General features: G+C 36.0%; 1 protein-coding gene across 4 annotated transcripts in view; it reads left to right on the forward strand.

Annotated features, from left to right (window-relative positions):
* The window catches only part of DNAH12 (dynein axonemal heavy chain 12), a 59,021-nt gene extending 44,838 nt beyond the window's left edge, over positions 1-14,183 (forward strand). For 3 of the 4 annotated variants that reach the window (XM_051811504.1, XM_051811502.1, XM_051811503.1), the window contains 19 exons: positions 138-352; positions 1,276-1,468; positions 2,247-2,439; positions 3,296-3,468; positions 3,956-4,096; positions 4,575-4,733; positions 5,735-5,879; positions 6,115-6,265; positions 6,542-6,795; positions 7,310-7,450; positions 7,770-7,907; positions 8,736-8,969; positions 9,385-9,570; positions 10,089-10,192; positions 11,325-11,529; positions 11,724-11,861; positions 12,476-12,567; positions 12,806-12,873; positions 13,993-14,183. In XM_051811504.1, the coding sequence (XP_051667464.1) occupies positions 138-352; positions 1,276-1,468; positions 2,247-2,439; positions 3,296-3,468; positions 3,956-4,096; positions 4,575-4,733; positions 5,735-5,879; positions 6,115-6,265; positions 6,542-6,795; positions 7,310-7,450; positions 7,770-7,907; positions 8,736-8,969; positions 9,385-9,570; positions 10,089-10,192; positions 11,325-11,529; positions 11,724-11,861; positions 12,476-12,567; positions 12,806-12,873; positions 13,993-14,183 (3,121 nt within the window). Of the gene's footprint in view, positions 1-137; positions 353-1,275; positions 1,469-2,246; positions 2,440-3,295; positions 3,469-3,955; positions 4,097-4,574; positions 4,734-5,734; positions 5,880-6,114; positions 6,266-6,541; positions 6,796-7,309; positions 7,451-7,769; positions 7,908-8,735; positions 8,970-9,384; positions 9,571-10,088; positions 10,193-11,324; positions 11,530-11,723; positions 11,862-12,475; positions 12,568-12,805; positions 12,874-13,992 lie in introns of those variants that run through there. The other variant, XR_007908331.1, reaches the window with a different exon arrangement.
* Positions 14,184-16,629: the final 2,446 nt, after the last annotated feature.

The raw sequence follows: 16,629 nt of genomic DNA on the forward strand, positions 1-16,629 counted from the left end.
TTTTACACCAATCTTTTAAAACAACATAATCAAAATTGTATCACTTCTTCCTGGACAGCCTGACACAGAAACATGTGAAAAAGTTTAAAATTTGAAAAACTCCTGCAAGCACTGAGAAACTTTCTCGTGTGTTCCAGGCCATTAATGATTGATCCTCAAGGGCAAGCAAATAAATGGGTCAAGAATTTTGAGAAGGAAAACCGTCTGAATGTTATCAAGATCAGCGACACGGATTATATGAGAACTGTGGAGAACTGCATCCAGTTTGGGACTCCACTGCTGATGGAAAACGTTGGAGAGGAACTGGACCCATCTCTTGAGCCTCTGCTGCTCAAACAGACCTTCAAACAAGGTAGAGCAACATTAATTTGGACCCCTGAAGTGTATTACATTCCTGTCCAGCTCGTAGTCTCTGGTACTGTCTGATGGTTTCCATGGTGCTCTCTGACTTAGGAGAGCCTGTGGCAAGAGAAGGGGAATTTCACAGCAGCCACAAGTTTTATTTTTTATTAATTGCTATTCCCCTCTACCACAATAGTAGTTTTATGTGAAAACCTCCACTATAGGAGACTAAGTAAATTCTGCAAATGGAACATTGTCAATGAAATTGTTTTGCTTGTTCATTTTCGTGTGCTTTAGGCTTGTAGTAATATTTGCTAAATGCTGTACAAATCAAGAAAAGCTGTCAAGGCCTTTTGGTTAAGGCACAATTTTCTTCTCTGACACCTGCTAAGTAGCTATGAATTTGGTTTTCAACTTTTATTTTCCTCCTGTAAAATGACAGAAAAATGCAGATAAAGACAAATATGTTTTCCTTCCTTCTTATATAGTTTATCTTTACAGGTTTTCATGTTCATAATTAAAAAAAAAAAAGGAAAGTAAAGCTCAAACATTTTTTTCTCTTTTTTTTTTTTTTATTTTTTTTGGTAGTTTCCTCTCCTTTTTTCAGGCAGGTAACTCAAGGAAAGAGTAGTCTGTAAGAATATAATATATGACAATAATTCCACAATTCTCTGTTACCATCCTAGTTTTATTTTGTATATGCAAATTGAAAGTACAGTAGTCATTGGATTGACTTGGTTTCACCTGCTAAGAGTAAAATGTGGAATTTGCTGATAATTTTTCAAATTATCAGATTTGTTTATTAATTTTTACCTTTCAGAAAATTTGTCACTGACAAGAAGTTTGCTTTTATTTAATGAAAAAAGTTGGAGGAGTTTCCTGTAAATAATTGGAGTAAAGCTTTTTATTTAGCATTTCTCCTCTTAATTTTAGGAGGCATGGAATGTATCAGGCTTGGTGAGTCCATTATTGAATATTCCAGTGATTTCAAGTTTTTTATTACCACAAAACTAAGAAATCCACATTATATGCCTGAACTTGCTACGAAAGTTTTATTACTGAATTTTATGATAACACCAGAGGGACTTGAAGACCAGTTGCTGGGTATTGTCGTGGCAGAGGAGAGGTAAGTCTCTCTGTATGGCAAATGACCATTACATTTTTTATGTCATAATTCCAAGGATATGAGAGATTAATTTATTGCATAGCAAGAGGAATGTTACATGGTGTAAATGTTGCTCAGTAATAGCTTTTAAAAAAACCAGATTGTCATGTTTACTGTGGGGTAGGTAAATATAGCAGATGTGAAATCATTGGTTTTTCATGGCAATTGTCTCCTGAAATACTCCTTGAATATTAGAAAGCTATGCAAACATTATTTGAAGTTCAAATCATTATTGTTGTTTTTGCAAAGCTGCCAGACAAGGATGCAGAGTTATGAATATTTCATTTTAAATTTGTATGAAATAAATGCAAAGTACCTCTGAAAGTGATTATGGGTCATATTGGAACCCTCACAGAGATCCAGAGTAGTAGTATGGTGTTGTACAGACATGTCTGTGTAATTGGGCTAATCTCTGTTTGCTAAAAAATGTGTAAACTGGTTCTGGATATTTTATGGTGTTTTTTCAGGCAGCAGAGATATGATAAAGAAAAAGTAGGAGGGATTGTTGTTTGCAAAATGCTGGGACATTAAAGATTAGACATTGTTTCCAAAGACCGAATGGAAGTAAATCTTTACTCACAATCAGAAATAGATGTTGAAGAGCAAAGTCTTATTTAAACTGAATAGAATACTCACAATTACTTATTGCAGGAAAAGGGAGTAATTTTCATGGGCTTCTTTTGCAGGCAGTGGAAGATGAGCTTTGACTGATTTTGTGGTTTGTGTTTTTCTTCATTAGGCCGGATTTAGAAGAGGAAAGAAATGCTCTCATCGTTCAGTCTGCAGCCAATAAAAAGAGTCTAAAAGAAATTGAGAAGAAAATTTTAGAAACTTTACATTCATCTGAAGGGGATATTCTGGAAGATGAAACTGCCATCCAGGTCTTGGATTCTGCTAAAGTAATGTCTAATGAGATCACAAAAAAACAGCAGGTAAGGAGAGTGTATGTGTGCTTCCCTTAACTATACTTAGAAATTAAATGTTACATTTGCAGCTGGCAGAAGGATTCTGAATTAGATGCACAGCACAAGGAGCAATTCTGTACTTGTGAAATGTGAAGAGAAATAAAATTGGATCTATTCTAGAATCTTCACTGGTAGTTTTTTCAGTCATTAATTTGAAATGTTTTAAAGCATCTGTGTCTGTCTGTAAGAAGTGAGTGAAAAATATTAAATTCTGAAGTAAAGGTAACATATTAAGATAAAGGAAGGAACTAGTTCTTAAAAGAAAAAAAGTATTAAAGAAGACATTAGTAATCAGTAATTAGACTAATATAGCTATGCAAGATTCTTTTGTTATTCTTAATACATAAAATACCAGCTGAAGTCAGTGAGAGCTAAATAATATTGATGAGAGAAAACAGATTTTTTTCTGATAGCCAAATTTTGAAATCCTTTTTATATTCAAAGTATTTTTGTATAAAGCTGATTTATAGTAGAGTAAGTACAATTTAAATACCTGTTAAATGTATTTAAATACAGAGTTTAAATACAATCAGTCATATTTTTTAATATTGCAGATAGATTGATACTTTTGGTGCATGGCAACTGTTATGCCTCCTTTGTTGTCATTATTGCCCCCTGTAGAACAGGTAAATGGATCAGGCAGTGGTGGGGCCAGCCCAGCACAGGCATCACCTATTGACGGCGCCTTCTGCAACATGGAAGTTGCCTTACTCTGGTGTTACAAAGTGCTGCATAGAACTCTTTTAGTAATGCTATTAGGTAGTAATATCCCTGTACAAACACTATTGAAGGCTGTTCTCTGTCCCCTGCTGTTGCCATTTAGGTTGCAGAGAAGACCGAGCAGAAGATCGCCGAGTCGCGGGAGGCCTATCGGCCCGTGGCACAGCACTCGGCCGTGCTGTTCTTCACCATCGCAGACCTGGCCAACATCGACCCCATGTACCAGTACTCCCTGAGCTGGTTTGTCAACCTCTTCATCCACTCCATTCATGACAGGTAAAGAGAGTCTTCCTGGTGGAAAACCAAGTGTTTTCATTCTCTTCTTGTCTCTCCATTTGGAAACCATTTACCTCTGTAAACACAGGCTTTTGAGGCAAAATATGATTTGTTAATGAAGTAATTGCTGTTTTTAGTTACTGTTTAGGTGAATCATGGATCTTAAGCATGTGCTATATTTTTAAGAAGATGTATTTAACTATTTTTAAGGATGTACTCTGGCTCTGAACTAGTCTCCATTATGAACACTGAGTGCCACCACTTAACTGTGGCAAATTGATTTCAGCTCATTATTTTGCTTGGGACTTTTAAAAGTGCTATCAGACATGAACTGTAGTTGAAATTTTGGGGAAACTGGCATCCAAATCCCTTGTGGAGCATGTGGATCTAAAATATATCCTGCACAGCCCTAAACAGATTGAGATTTCTTAACTCATTGCCCCTTTTTCAGTTTGAAGTCTCAGTTTCTCCCTTCTTTTCTTTTTAGTAATAAATCCAAAATATTGAAGAAGCGACTTCAGTACCTGAATGACCACTTCACATACAATCTGTACTGCCAAGTGTGTCGCTCCCTGTTTGAGACTGACAAGCTGCTCTTCTCATTTCTGCTCTGCTGCAATCTGCTCATGTAAGATCACTTTGGGATAGTCTCTTAGTAACAGAAACTAATGATGTATCATGGAAACGGTTAATTACATTAAGCATTAATTACAATGTGTATTGTCTGTACATGGACCGTTCTTCCTGGCCCAATTTGTAAAGCTACTCTATTCCCAGAACCCATTATTTTCTTTAAAGCCTTTAAAAATCAGGAATAATTGCACTCTTAAAAAACAAAAAAGCAGATATTTGGAAAAATGCTTCACTGAAAGGGTTGTCAAGCCCTAGAATGGGCTGCCCAGGGCAGTGGTGGAATCACCATCCCTGGAGGGATTTAAAAGCCACGTAGGTGTGGTACTTGGGGACATGGGTTAGTGGTGCCTTGGCAGTGATGGAGTAGAAGCATTACTAAGTGGCAGTGAAGTGCAATTAATTTTAAACAACAGTTTATATTATTTAAAATTGTATCTCTTACTGAATATATTTTTCTCTTTTTTTTAATATAGGGCTAATAATGAAATAGAACGTCAAGAGTTTATGTTCTTACTAACTGGGGGTGTGGGTCTCAAGAATGAGTATCCAAATCCAGCTCCATCTTGGCTGTCAGACAAGAGCTGGGATGAATTATGTCGTGCAAGTGAAATGCCAGCTATGAAAAGACTGAGGTATAGTAAAATATTGATGTGAATTGGCCTTAATTGGTTGTGACCAACACGTATGTAACATGCTGAAAGAAATGTCTGCTATATATTTTTTCCAAATCAGTGCCAGAATGCCAACAGGGTAAAACCAGCCCCTTTTTTCACCATTATGTTTTCTTCACTTATTTCAGTCAGTCAGATCATTAATTATAATATTATTTCATTAAACTATTTTTCTAAACTGTTTGAGGCATTGCCTAAAGAAACTTTTCCTTTAGAATGTCTCTGTGGTAGAGAAACTGTTTTAAGGGATCAGTGAATGCCAGAGCAGAATTTCAGTGTCATTCTGGGGAAGGAGTTTTTCTGGTAAAATCTGATCTTCTGAAATAAGTAGAATTTCACCCTGGGTTTAAATAGAATTTAACACTAAATTCTGGAGCCAACATGGTTGTACGAGTCTTGCATATAAATAGCTGAGTGCAAATATTTGTTGCATTTGGATCTGAGTGCAGAAACACTGCTCTGTTAAAAGAAATTATTTGAGGTGTTTGGTGTTTCAGTCCCTTTGGAGTTTTAGTAACAATGTGTATAATGATCCAGCCTTTAAATAGTCTGAGAGTTGTCCATTGCAGAGGAGCACTCTGCATGTGGTGTGGAGGAAAATACATTTGTTTCCCTGGTTAAATTTCCTGGTAATTTTCTTCAGTTAAAGTGTGGTGTTTTCCTGAAATACTGGAGGCAGACAATTCACCCAGACCTATGAAGGTCCAAGCAGTGCTGTCCAGAGGAAGGGACAGAACTTATTGTCAACTTGGAACTTCTCATGTGGAGTCTGTTGGGAGCAGCATGGGGGGATTGGTGGGAAGAGCTTGTTTCACCATTCACCATGGAGCAGCTCAACTGTGGGATTATTTTTTGATGTAGATATGAAGTGGCATATATGACAATAGGTGATTGGCCTTTGATAAACATTAAAAAAAAAAAATCCAGATTTTTACAGTAACTGTGGGTGTTTTTCTCTCTAGGAGTCATGTCTGTGAAAATATAGGTGAATGGCAAAAAATGTATGACAGCAAAGAGCCCCAAAGCTTTCCATTACCAGAAGAATTGAATAATACATTAACTGAATTACAAAAGATTATAGTTCTTCGGTGCTTAAGACCAGACAAGGTAAAATGATGTGTTATGGAGTGTTTGCAGACTGTTCCATGCTTTGTAGCATAGTTTGCAGTGGCTGTTACAGTAATAAATCTGCTTTTCCTCATATTTTACTAAGAAAATCAATGCTATTCTTGTTTTTCAAGTGAGTAATACAAACACCACAAGCATCACCTGAGAATTTTTGTCTGACATTATTTAATCTATGTTTATGTTAATGATTTGCATTTGCTTTTTTTTTTACTAGATTAGTCCAGCTATAACAACGTTTGTTACAGACAAACTGGGAAAGAAATTTGTAGAGCCACCACCTTTTGATCTATCAAAAAGTTACTTAGATTCAAATTCTACAATCCCCTTAATATTTGTGCTATCTCCAGGAGCAGATCCTATGTCTAGTAAGTATACACAGAAAGGGAAAACAGTAGTGTAGAACAGCTTTTCAGTTTGGAGACCTGAAATTCCCCTTCAGTACACAAGGAGATTTGAATACTTACTTTCTGCAAGTAGATTTGAATGTATCATGTCACACTAGTAAAATTCTGTGCTCCCTAAGCATGGGAATTTGTAAGTACCTGTAAACAAAATAGTAATAGAAGTTTTTAAATGTATTATTTTCTACCATAACTTCTTTTTCATGAAGAAATGCTGAAATCTTGTGCTTCCTGTTCAAGGCCTCCTGAAGTTGGCAAATGACAGAGAGATGGTGGGAGACAAGTTTCAGTCCATCTCATTAGGCCAAGGCCAAGGACCTATAGCTACAAAAATGATTGAAACAGCAATGGAAGAAGGAACCTGGGTTTGTTTACAAAATTGTCATTTAGCTGTCTCCTGGATGCCAATGCTGGAGAAAATATGTGAGGAGCTTAACAGTGAAAAATGTCATCCAGACTTCAGACTTTGGCTTACAAGTTACCCTTCACCAAAGGTATGTGCATGCCCCAGGATTCTGTACTTGGGGAAAGCAAAAGTTGATGGCATTTTGAGGGAATATTTATATATCTGAATGAGCTGATGATAATGCAGAACTTCTCTGAAATACAATGAGGCTTTGAAGAAATACTTTAATCAATAAAGGACATTTAAAAAATAATTATAAACATAATCATCTCAAATTTCCTTTGTGATATTTTGATACTGTAATGTGTGATATTTTGTGTATTTTTGCTATCATCAAGTTTTTGTTTCACATAAATTCGAATATTTAATCTTGCATTTTATTTATGATGTAATGAATACCTAGAAAACATTTTAAACTACAGATTTGTTACTTACAACAAGGTCCTTCTTAATGAATTGGAGACTTTTTATAAGCTATTGTTCTTTAAAATGTGATTTCTTGCAGATAATTGCTTATATAACAAACCCAGAGTAATAATATATTTTTAATATAGCATCTATTCACACTTTCTGAATGCAGTTTTGCTGGGTTTTACTTCTAGTTCCCAGTAACCATTCTGCAGAATGGAGTGAAGATGACAAATGAACCTCCTACTGGTCTCCGATTAAACCTGCTTCAGTCATTTCTCTCTGATCCTATTTCTGATCCTGTGTTCTTCTCTGGATGCCCTGGAAAGGAGCTGGTAATGTGCACATCTTTTGAAGTTTTTGGATTTGTTGTGGGTTTTTTTGTTTGTTTTGTTTTGGTTTGGTTTTTTTTTTTTATTCACAGATATATTGATTTCTGTCCAGTGAATATTATAAGCTAAATTTTTTACTATGGTTGTCAGTTTAGGTTTTGCAGTTATGAAGATGATTAGTTAAGAATTCCCTCTGCCAGGTAATTTCACGTGGCAATATTTCAAATGTGGTGTTCTCTGTCCAGGTTATACACCAGCAGGAGCTACAGACTAGTTAATAATAACTGCTCAATAATGCTTTGTTCTTTTGCTTTTCTCAAAGGTATGGGAGAAACTGCTCTTTGGAGTTTGTTTTTTCCACGCTCTTGTTCAGGAGAGGAGGAAGTTTGGGCCTCTCGGTTGGAATATACCCTATGGATTTAATGAATCAGACTTGAGGATCAGCATCAGGCAGCTCCAGGTAAAATCATGGATTGCTCCCTGTAACTCTGGCCTTGGGAAGCCCAGCTGGTAGTCAAAAGAAGCAATACAACAGAAGTTACATCAAATGTTCATAGATATTAATGACTTCAGCAAGGAATGTTAATCATATTATAAATATATTCAAAACTACAAATTAAATAAGAGATTTGTTCTTTGTGAGATTTATATTCCTATAGACATAAGGAATATAATAAGTATATATGAGTTTTATCAAAGTTAAAATGTCATAAATAAGAGCTCACTGTGCTTTAGGTAGTACCATGTCACCTGTTACGTGCTTTGTAGGAAGAAATTTTCTTTTGTTAGTTAACAGAACCTCAGACTATTCTCCTTCTCCCAGATGAAATGGTGAACATTACTTGACCTTGAATCTTCTGTAGGTACTGTGTAGAAAAGTCAGGAGAGTTACAACTGAATTACAGAAGTTAATGAAAGAGATCAGAGGGTGCTGAAGACTGGGAGAAAAATTAAGTGAAATCCACCTTTGTTTATGACACAGAAAAGTGTCCATCTAGTTTAGACTGGCAAAACCATCCACTTGTAAATAATTCAAGAATGACTTGGATGACTGAGTAATTTTGATATTCATAAGAGGCTCTTACTATTAACGCCTCTTTATTTTAAATAGTAATTTTAACCTGAAAAAAAACATATTTCACAATTTGAATTTCCAACACTTACGGAGAAAACCCCATAAAGTGCAGCTTTGCACATGCTATAGCTGCCAACCTTCTGGTCTGTTAGGTCACACTGATGTTCTGCAGATCTGGCAAGTCTCTAGAATCAACCACATCTTGTGTTTCAGCTGTTCATCAATGAGTACAGCCACGTTCCCTTTGAGGCTGTCTCTTACCTGACTGGGGAGTGTAACTATGGAGGCCGAGTGACAGATGACTGGGACAGGCGTTTGCTGCTGACGATGCTGGATGACTTCTACAACCCAGACATCATTGAAAATCCTCGGTACACTTTTTCTCCCAGTGGCAACTATTATGCTCCACCAAAAGGCACATATGAGGAATACATTGAGTTTATTAAGGTAAAAAGTAGCAACAAGCTTTTGAAGTGTTCCAGTGATGAAGCACTATGAAAGAAATACTTAAATGTTTCTCTGCCTTAGAAAGGTGGTTTTGCAGAACATTAAATGGTGTGCTTGGCTTCTTGCCCAACACCCCTGTATGATCCTTACCATGATCCAGAATGTTTCTGAGAGGGAATCAGTAAGTAGGTAGGAAGACCTATAGCATAGATCATCAAGAATTCCTTGGAAATGTCTTTTTGTATGAGAGGTGATGGCTCTATCACCAGCAATTGCCTGCAAATACCTGCTGCTAAGGTCCTTATCCACCTGCAGTTAAGTCAGTGGTAGTTTTTCACTCAACTTCTAAAGAAACCTTGGATCTGATTCCTAGTGTGCTGCTTTATCCATGCAGATGTTTATTGTTTTGTCCTAGAGTCTTCCCTTTACTCAGCAACCAGAGATATTTGGCTTGCATGACAACGTGGATATTGCAAAAGATCTTCAGGAAACTAAGACCCTCTTTGAATCTCTGCTTTTAACACAAGGAGGAGGCACTCAGGGAACTTCTGGGGGAGGTGACAGCACCCTTTATGCAATTGCAGATGATATTCTCAGCAAGGTATTGTATTATACAAGTGACTTCCATTTATCTTTTTCCAAAGCAGAAATTCCTTAACTACAATCTTAAATGTCCTGTTGGAAGAAAAACCTTCTGGGAAGAATTTAGTGCAATGTGCAAGTAAGAACTGGTGTGGCTGTAACAGACCCCAGCCATATTTCAGTTAAAAGAAGTTTTATTAAATAGGGAGAATACAGAAGAAAGAGAGAGAAAATAGAGCAAAGAAAACTTGAAGAACAGTTGATTCATTCATATGAACAGGTTTAAAATTAATAAATTGAATGGGATTCATAACTTTTCATGATAGTAAAAATTCTAAGTGGTTTTTAAAAGATGAACATGAAAAAACCCTCTAATTTTTATTTGGATTGAATTACTGAATACTGTATTGATAGGATACTACTCAGAAAGTTTAGTGGTATTATTACTCTGCAAATATTTGCATTTGCGTGCCTTGAATGTGAAAACCATTGCATAATGATATATGGAATGATTTTCAAATATGTTGTCATTTACAGCTTCCAAATGATTTTGACATTGAAAATTGCCTACTTAAATATCCTGTGAGATATGAAGAAAGTATGAACACTGTGCTGGTGCAAGAAATGGAAAGATTTAACCAGTAAGAATGTTCTATTTTATTATAATTCTATTTGCAGGAAAAATTTCCTGTGAATCATACACTGTAGGCTCTGTTGTGTGAAATATTTCCTTTATTTTGTTCCTTCTAATTGTCTGCAGTGCTGTCTGCAGTCCAAGCGCCATTGCTCCTTGTGGAAGGTCAGAGTGTAGGATGGCTGTCAGGAAAAATTATCTAGGGGCAAAATGAACTGAAAGAGAAAAAATATATGATAGAAGAAGGGAGTATGAGGAAGCTCTGGGAAGAGAGAATGCAAACAATATTTTTATGTTCCTTTTTTTTTTTTAACTTCCCTTTCACCATCTTTATCTTCAATTATATTTTATTTTCCTCATATTTCTGACCTGTAGGGTAAAGGGTTTAGAAACTGTAATACATGCACAGTTATAGTTTATGAAACCTTTTCCTTGATAGATGGAAATATTTCTGTATATTTCTTTATTGTCTCATATACTTCTGTTTGTAAAATTTCCTTTTCCCTCCCCATTTTTTCTGATGCCTTTTTTCCGTAGACCTTATTTCCTCAATTACTCTCCTAGGACTACAAACCTATAATCACTTTAATTTTTCTGTTTGGTTCCCTGATCTCTTTTTTGACTTTGTTTCCTAATTTTCTTTCTTATCTTAGCCTGCCTCTCCATTCCTTCTTTCTGGTTTTAATTTGTCCTCCTCCTTTTCTATTTGTCTCTTCAAATTTCCTGCTCCATTTTCTCCCTAATTCTCTCTAGCCTTCAGTCTCCAAGTTATCCTTGTTGTAGACCTCTTCCTTTGGAATCTAAACCCTTTTCCTTCATCTAGTATATGGTGGATAGATTTGGAGTTCCAAATTTATCCTCTTACCTAACAACACAGAGTATATCAGATATAACAAAGGAAATTATTACTGTTCCTAGTCTTAAATAAATCTGCACAAATCCATGACTTGACAAATGTGGCTAATTGTGTATACATGTGTGTATATATATATGTATGTGGGTATGTGTATGTATGTATTAGGTGTACAAGTTCTATAGATGATTCCACAGTCAATTTTTTAAAATTTCTTTCCATTGCCACTGTCATGTTTTACAAATCATGCAAAACGTGTGACAAATGTTTTATTTTCTAATTCCAGTTTAACCCGAACTATCCGTATTACACTAATTAACCTGAAGAAAGCCATTAAAGGACTGGTTGTTATGGATGCTGAGCTGGAGGCTCTGTCTGGCAGTCTCCTTATTGGAAAAGTTCCTGAGAAGTGGGCACAACATTCCTACCCAAGTCTAAAGCCATTAGGGAGCTACATTGTAGATTTGTTAGCAAGGCTGAAGTTTCTACAGGTGATGTACAAGAGGCAGGGCTGCCAATTAGTTAATCTGCTTTTTCATGTCATTTGTCCTTTACGTTAAAGGATTATTGGGAAAGGAGGGATAGGCTTTGTTTAGGTTTTTCTGAGTACAATTATGGAGAAAATTGTCAAAGAGAGTGGGATTTCTATTTCTGATTATTGAATGTGTCACTTTTCTCCTTCCAGGATTGGTATGAATTAGGGAAGCCCCCTGTTTTTTGGCTGTCAGGATTCTATTTTACTCAAGCTTTCCTAACTGGAGCAATGCAAAACTATGCTAGGAAACACAGAATCCCTATTGACCTTCTGGGATATGAATTTCAGGTATGGAAAAGTTATAAATTAGTATTTTATTAATCTCAGTCCTGATATTGTGGTGAGACGTAGTAAAGAAATCCTGACTGGAAGGTTCATTTTGCAACTAACTCACTACAGTCTGAAGACACACATGTGTTTCTTTGGTAAGGTTGGCATACCATATATATATATATATATATATATTATATATATATATATATATATATATATATATATATATATATATATACATATATATATACATATATATGGTAATATATATATATGATAAAATATACTATATATATTAAATATATATTCATAATATAATATATAATATAACATCTGTAGAAGAGGTATATTCAAAGTAATGAAAAGTAATTCTGTCATTGGACCTGGACCTCCACTCAAGAAAACAGCCTATATGGTTCATATTTGTCTGTGTGATTCAAGCCTCATTTTATAACCTCAGTAAAGACAATTAACAAACCCACAGAAATCTGCTCTCTATGGTTTTGAATAAAAGTAGCACTGAAAGGAATTCTCAATTTGGATTGATCTGAAAATTGGCTGATGGCATAATACCTCAAAAAGCAAAGAGCAGGGGAAGTTTAATAACATGGAAAATTTACTTCTTGTAGGTTATTCCTCAGGATACTGCTGATACTGCCCCAGAAGATGGTGTTTATATCCATGGATTATTTTTAGACGGAGCTCGCTGGGACAGGACAAAGTCAGTAGCCAAGTTTTTTCCTGTGGTTCTGGAAAGCTTTCTTAGATGCTCAAACAAGATTGGCTGAAATATTTCGAGTGATACTTTTCACGTTACTGAAATAACAGGCCAAATTAAATACTCTCTCATTCATGGAATATGGGGAAGAAAAAGCCAACAACCTATCAAGCAACAACCAAAAAACACCCACCAAACCCCTCAAGCCACAAATAACTACTTTGTTGCTTTCTCTCCCCAGGGGAATGTTGACTGAGCAGTATCCCAAAGTGCTCTTTGACGCCATGCCAATCATTTGGATAAAGCCAAGTGAGTATAATTTCTCTGATATGAGCTATTCAACAAGAAATTACAACAGTGGTTTCCTTTTTTACTGAAGATCAGTGTCCTCACCCAAACCCAAATGTGCACAGAATTCACGTTCATCTGACCTGGGACTTTCCTGTCAAAAGTGGGGCCTGCTCCCTGGAGTTGGTCCCACTCTGTCTGAGCCTTGGGCCTGTCCCACTCCCCAGAGATATTTAGAATTATGAATTAGATGAAAAGACTAGTTAAATGAATATTTTGTAAATATGTTCAGTTGCTCCCAATCTTTTTCAACAAAAAGTTAATTTGGATAGGAAAGCACGTGGTACTTGAATTCCTGGCTCTACGCAAGTTGAGGGGAACTTTCAACTGACTTACAGACACTCAGTATTTTACCTCGTGTGATTTAGCAAGGTTTGCTCAGGTTATTTTTAGCTGCTATGCCGACTGCCTCTCATGCTAGTAAGTAGTTTTTCACAACTCTTGTCTTCTTTGATCAGGAGTAAATCCCTGTTTTACTTACTCACATAATCACAACTTTCTACTGCAACTGTTAAAACTTAGATGTTGTCAGCAAATAGGCAGTCTTAAAAATTCCCCCTTTTTCTGCCTGTGCTTTCTCTTGAGGTTGGATGAATCTGCTCAGACCTGCATGATTTTAGGCTTTGCACAAGTTCCATGTAAGCAGTCTGGGCATACAAAGAGTTCCTGCAGAGTTCTGTCCTTGGATCTCAGGTGACTTGAATTGCAGTTAGTTCTGTGGCAGCTGGACCAGAATTCCTGTAGAGCTGTTAAAAGCTCATGTATAATCTATGGTTAAACTAGGTAACTATGCAGATTTTAATGTTTCTTTGAGTATTACAAAGCTGGTAGAATCACAGGAAGGCATTGAATCCTGAAAACAAATTGTGAATAAATTAGTTGCGTTTAAAAACAAAAGAAACCACACAAGAGAACACAAAAAAAAGAAGTGGGATAATTTTATTCTGTTGCTACAAAACAACTTTGCATTTTTATTTAGCTTTAAAGATGTTACTGAAAATACTTAATATTTGCATGTAGATTATGTTTGTATGAATAGATCTGCTGAATGTAATGGATTACTTTGGGGTTCTTTTGAAGCTCCAAAATCAGACATAAAGGAATCCAGTGCCTATGTTTGCCCACTCTACAAGACAAGTGAGCGCAAAGGAGTCTTGTCTACCACTGGGCATTCCACCAACTTCGTCATTGCCTTGAGGCTCGAGACGGACAAACCTGTCCAGCACTGGATCAAGAGAGGGGTTGCACTGCTCTGCCAGCTGGATGACTGACTCTGGGCACTCCAGATCCAGACTCCACAGGATCCTGTTCTTTTTGTTGGCTTATACAGGAAGTGGAACACAGTGTGTAAAAGAAACATCTGGAGTTTTTTATATTAAGAGGGTTGCAAATACTTTCTGATCCTCAATATTTTGTCTTAGTTAAATATGCGTTGTTATTATTAGTGTCTTTACAATCTATAAACAAACAACTAGGATTTTAGCCCTTGGTAATTTTATTATTGTGTGAACATCAGTTTTATGCCGTAGTTAAATATCACAAAATGTATCTTAATGGAATATGAAAGTAGTCTGCACTTTCTGAGAGAAGCACTACAGGCAATAAAGTTGATTCTGCACATTTGTTTTCTTGAAAAATAAAAAAAGAATTACTCAAGCATTCTTTCTAGATTTCCTCTAGCAAGGAACTCTTTCCACCTTGCATTCAGATACAGAATAATTTCTTTGTATGGATCCCTCTGTAAAATACAGTGGGAATAATTCCATCCTGCCATCACTATTACAACTGGGCATCTTATTCCCTCATCTCCCTTTGTTGGGTGTTACACCAGTGTAAGTCTGTCTTTCTGAAAGTCCTTTTTCTTTTAAAAACTGTTTATTTCTCATTTGCTTTTCTATTTACATTACTGTGAATTGTGACTAAGCAATCAGAAACATAATAATTTTAATAGTGTTTTGGCTTGATTTTATTTGCTCATTTGTGTTTACTTTTACTGGTTTTGGTTTTTATGCTGTCTTACCCGTTTAAGTAAGCTCCTAACACTGTCTTCAGTTTCCTCTTTTAGAACAGCACTGAAGAAGTTTCTTTTCATAATGTAACAGTTACTGCTATAGTTCTCAAATTCTCATTCCAAAAACATGAGAGTTTTTACGAGGAAACTGGACTTTTAATTCCTTCTTTTGTTGATACCATTTGTCAGGTCAGATTATTAAACATTACTGGCCTGTGGGAAAGAAACATGGACAAAGTCCCAGCCTGTCTCATGATCGGGTATTTATAGGGAGCTATTAATGGACATGGGCTCTACAGAGATCATTTGCAATCCTGAAAATATCACTTTCAACTTAATAATTACTTCTTCAAAGTGTGAGGTCTTCCCTCTTTCAGAAGGTGAGGAAAACCAGTATATTTTCTCAATTCATAGGAAAATTAGTAGTCAGTTTGTGAAAAAGAAGTAGTCTAGACTTAAAATGTTTCTGTACTCACTGTGCCGTAGTATAATCCATTACTAACAGTCTGTATATGTTGCTAATAATATTTCTCTTCTTTGCTACATGTGCTATTACAGAGCAAGGCCTTGCAATCACACATTAGGTGGATCAGGTAACAAATTAAATGCTGCAGGTTTGCTGTGAATTACTGCTGCCCAACTTTAGGATGTTTCTAGAATTACTCCAAACTTTGTAAGTGACATGTTGACAACTTCCTTAATTTTGCTGTGCTCATTCATTTTGCCAATTTGTTTACTTGCTTTCAGTTTTACTTATTTATTTTATTTTATTTTTCCCTGTAGTTTTGAGGGTTTCTTTCAGGCCAGCTGTCTTGGAAGACAGAGCTGGATGTTTTGATAAGGTAAAACAGATGAGAGGATTGAGCCTAACAGACCATCTGTGATTTTAACCTATAATAGCATGTAGCTGAATATACAGAAGGACAGTGGGACTGCTTAACAGAGTACATCTACATCCATTATGCTATTTAGTGATCAGTTTGATCGTTAATGATTTTTTATTATTTCTTCTTAAATTTTAACATTTAGACCTAATATAGTACCAGTTGGATTTAATTCTATGTTCCATTGTTTGTCTTGCAATCTTCAATTGAACCCTTTCAATATGGAGAAGTTTTATGTGTTTGGATTTTGGGTTTGGTTTTGGTTGGTTTTTGGTTTTTTTTTTAAATAATGCTATTCTTAAGCTTTTGTGTGTTATTAACTCAATTGTGGTTACACCAGTGTGTTTTATTTCTGCTTGTATTTGGATATATACTGTTACAGTACTTTGGATATATCCCTTAAAAGTATCAGAAGCAAGCAGGCATGCATGGATGGAGGCAGAATTGTGAGTTTATCTGTTGTAAAAGGCAGTAGATTTGGTACATAAGGTGGTGAAGTTGGTGTTTTTCCAAGCATGTTTGATGTTGTTTCAGTTGGATGGCTGGTGCACATAATAGCACAAATCTGCAATACTTTCCTGACTACCAGATATTGCCCTAACAATGTCTTTGTTGAAACAGTTTGAACAAGAGCTATTATTAAAAAATTTCATGTCCTTCACTTGCCCTTCCCTTCCAGGCCTGCTGTGAACAAACAGGAAAAGCATCCTGTGTTTTATTGCACAGTTGTTTTCCCACTAAGGAAACATCAGAGCTTGATTGTGATGATATTTGAGTGTCTAAATGACTTAAGAGGGAATGGCTGTTTATCTAAAAGCAAAG

Source organism: Manacus candei, unplaced genomic scaffold (assembly GCF_025592945.1).
Source record: "Manacus candei isolate 608988 ecotype Guabito, Panama unplaced genomic scaffold, ASM2559294v1 h1tg000082l, whole genome shotgun sequence".
NCBI lineage: Eukaryota > Metazoa > Chordata > Aves > Passeriformes > Pipridae > Manacus > Manacus candei.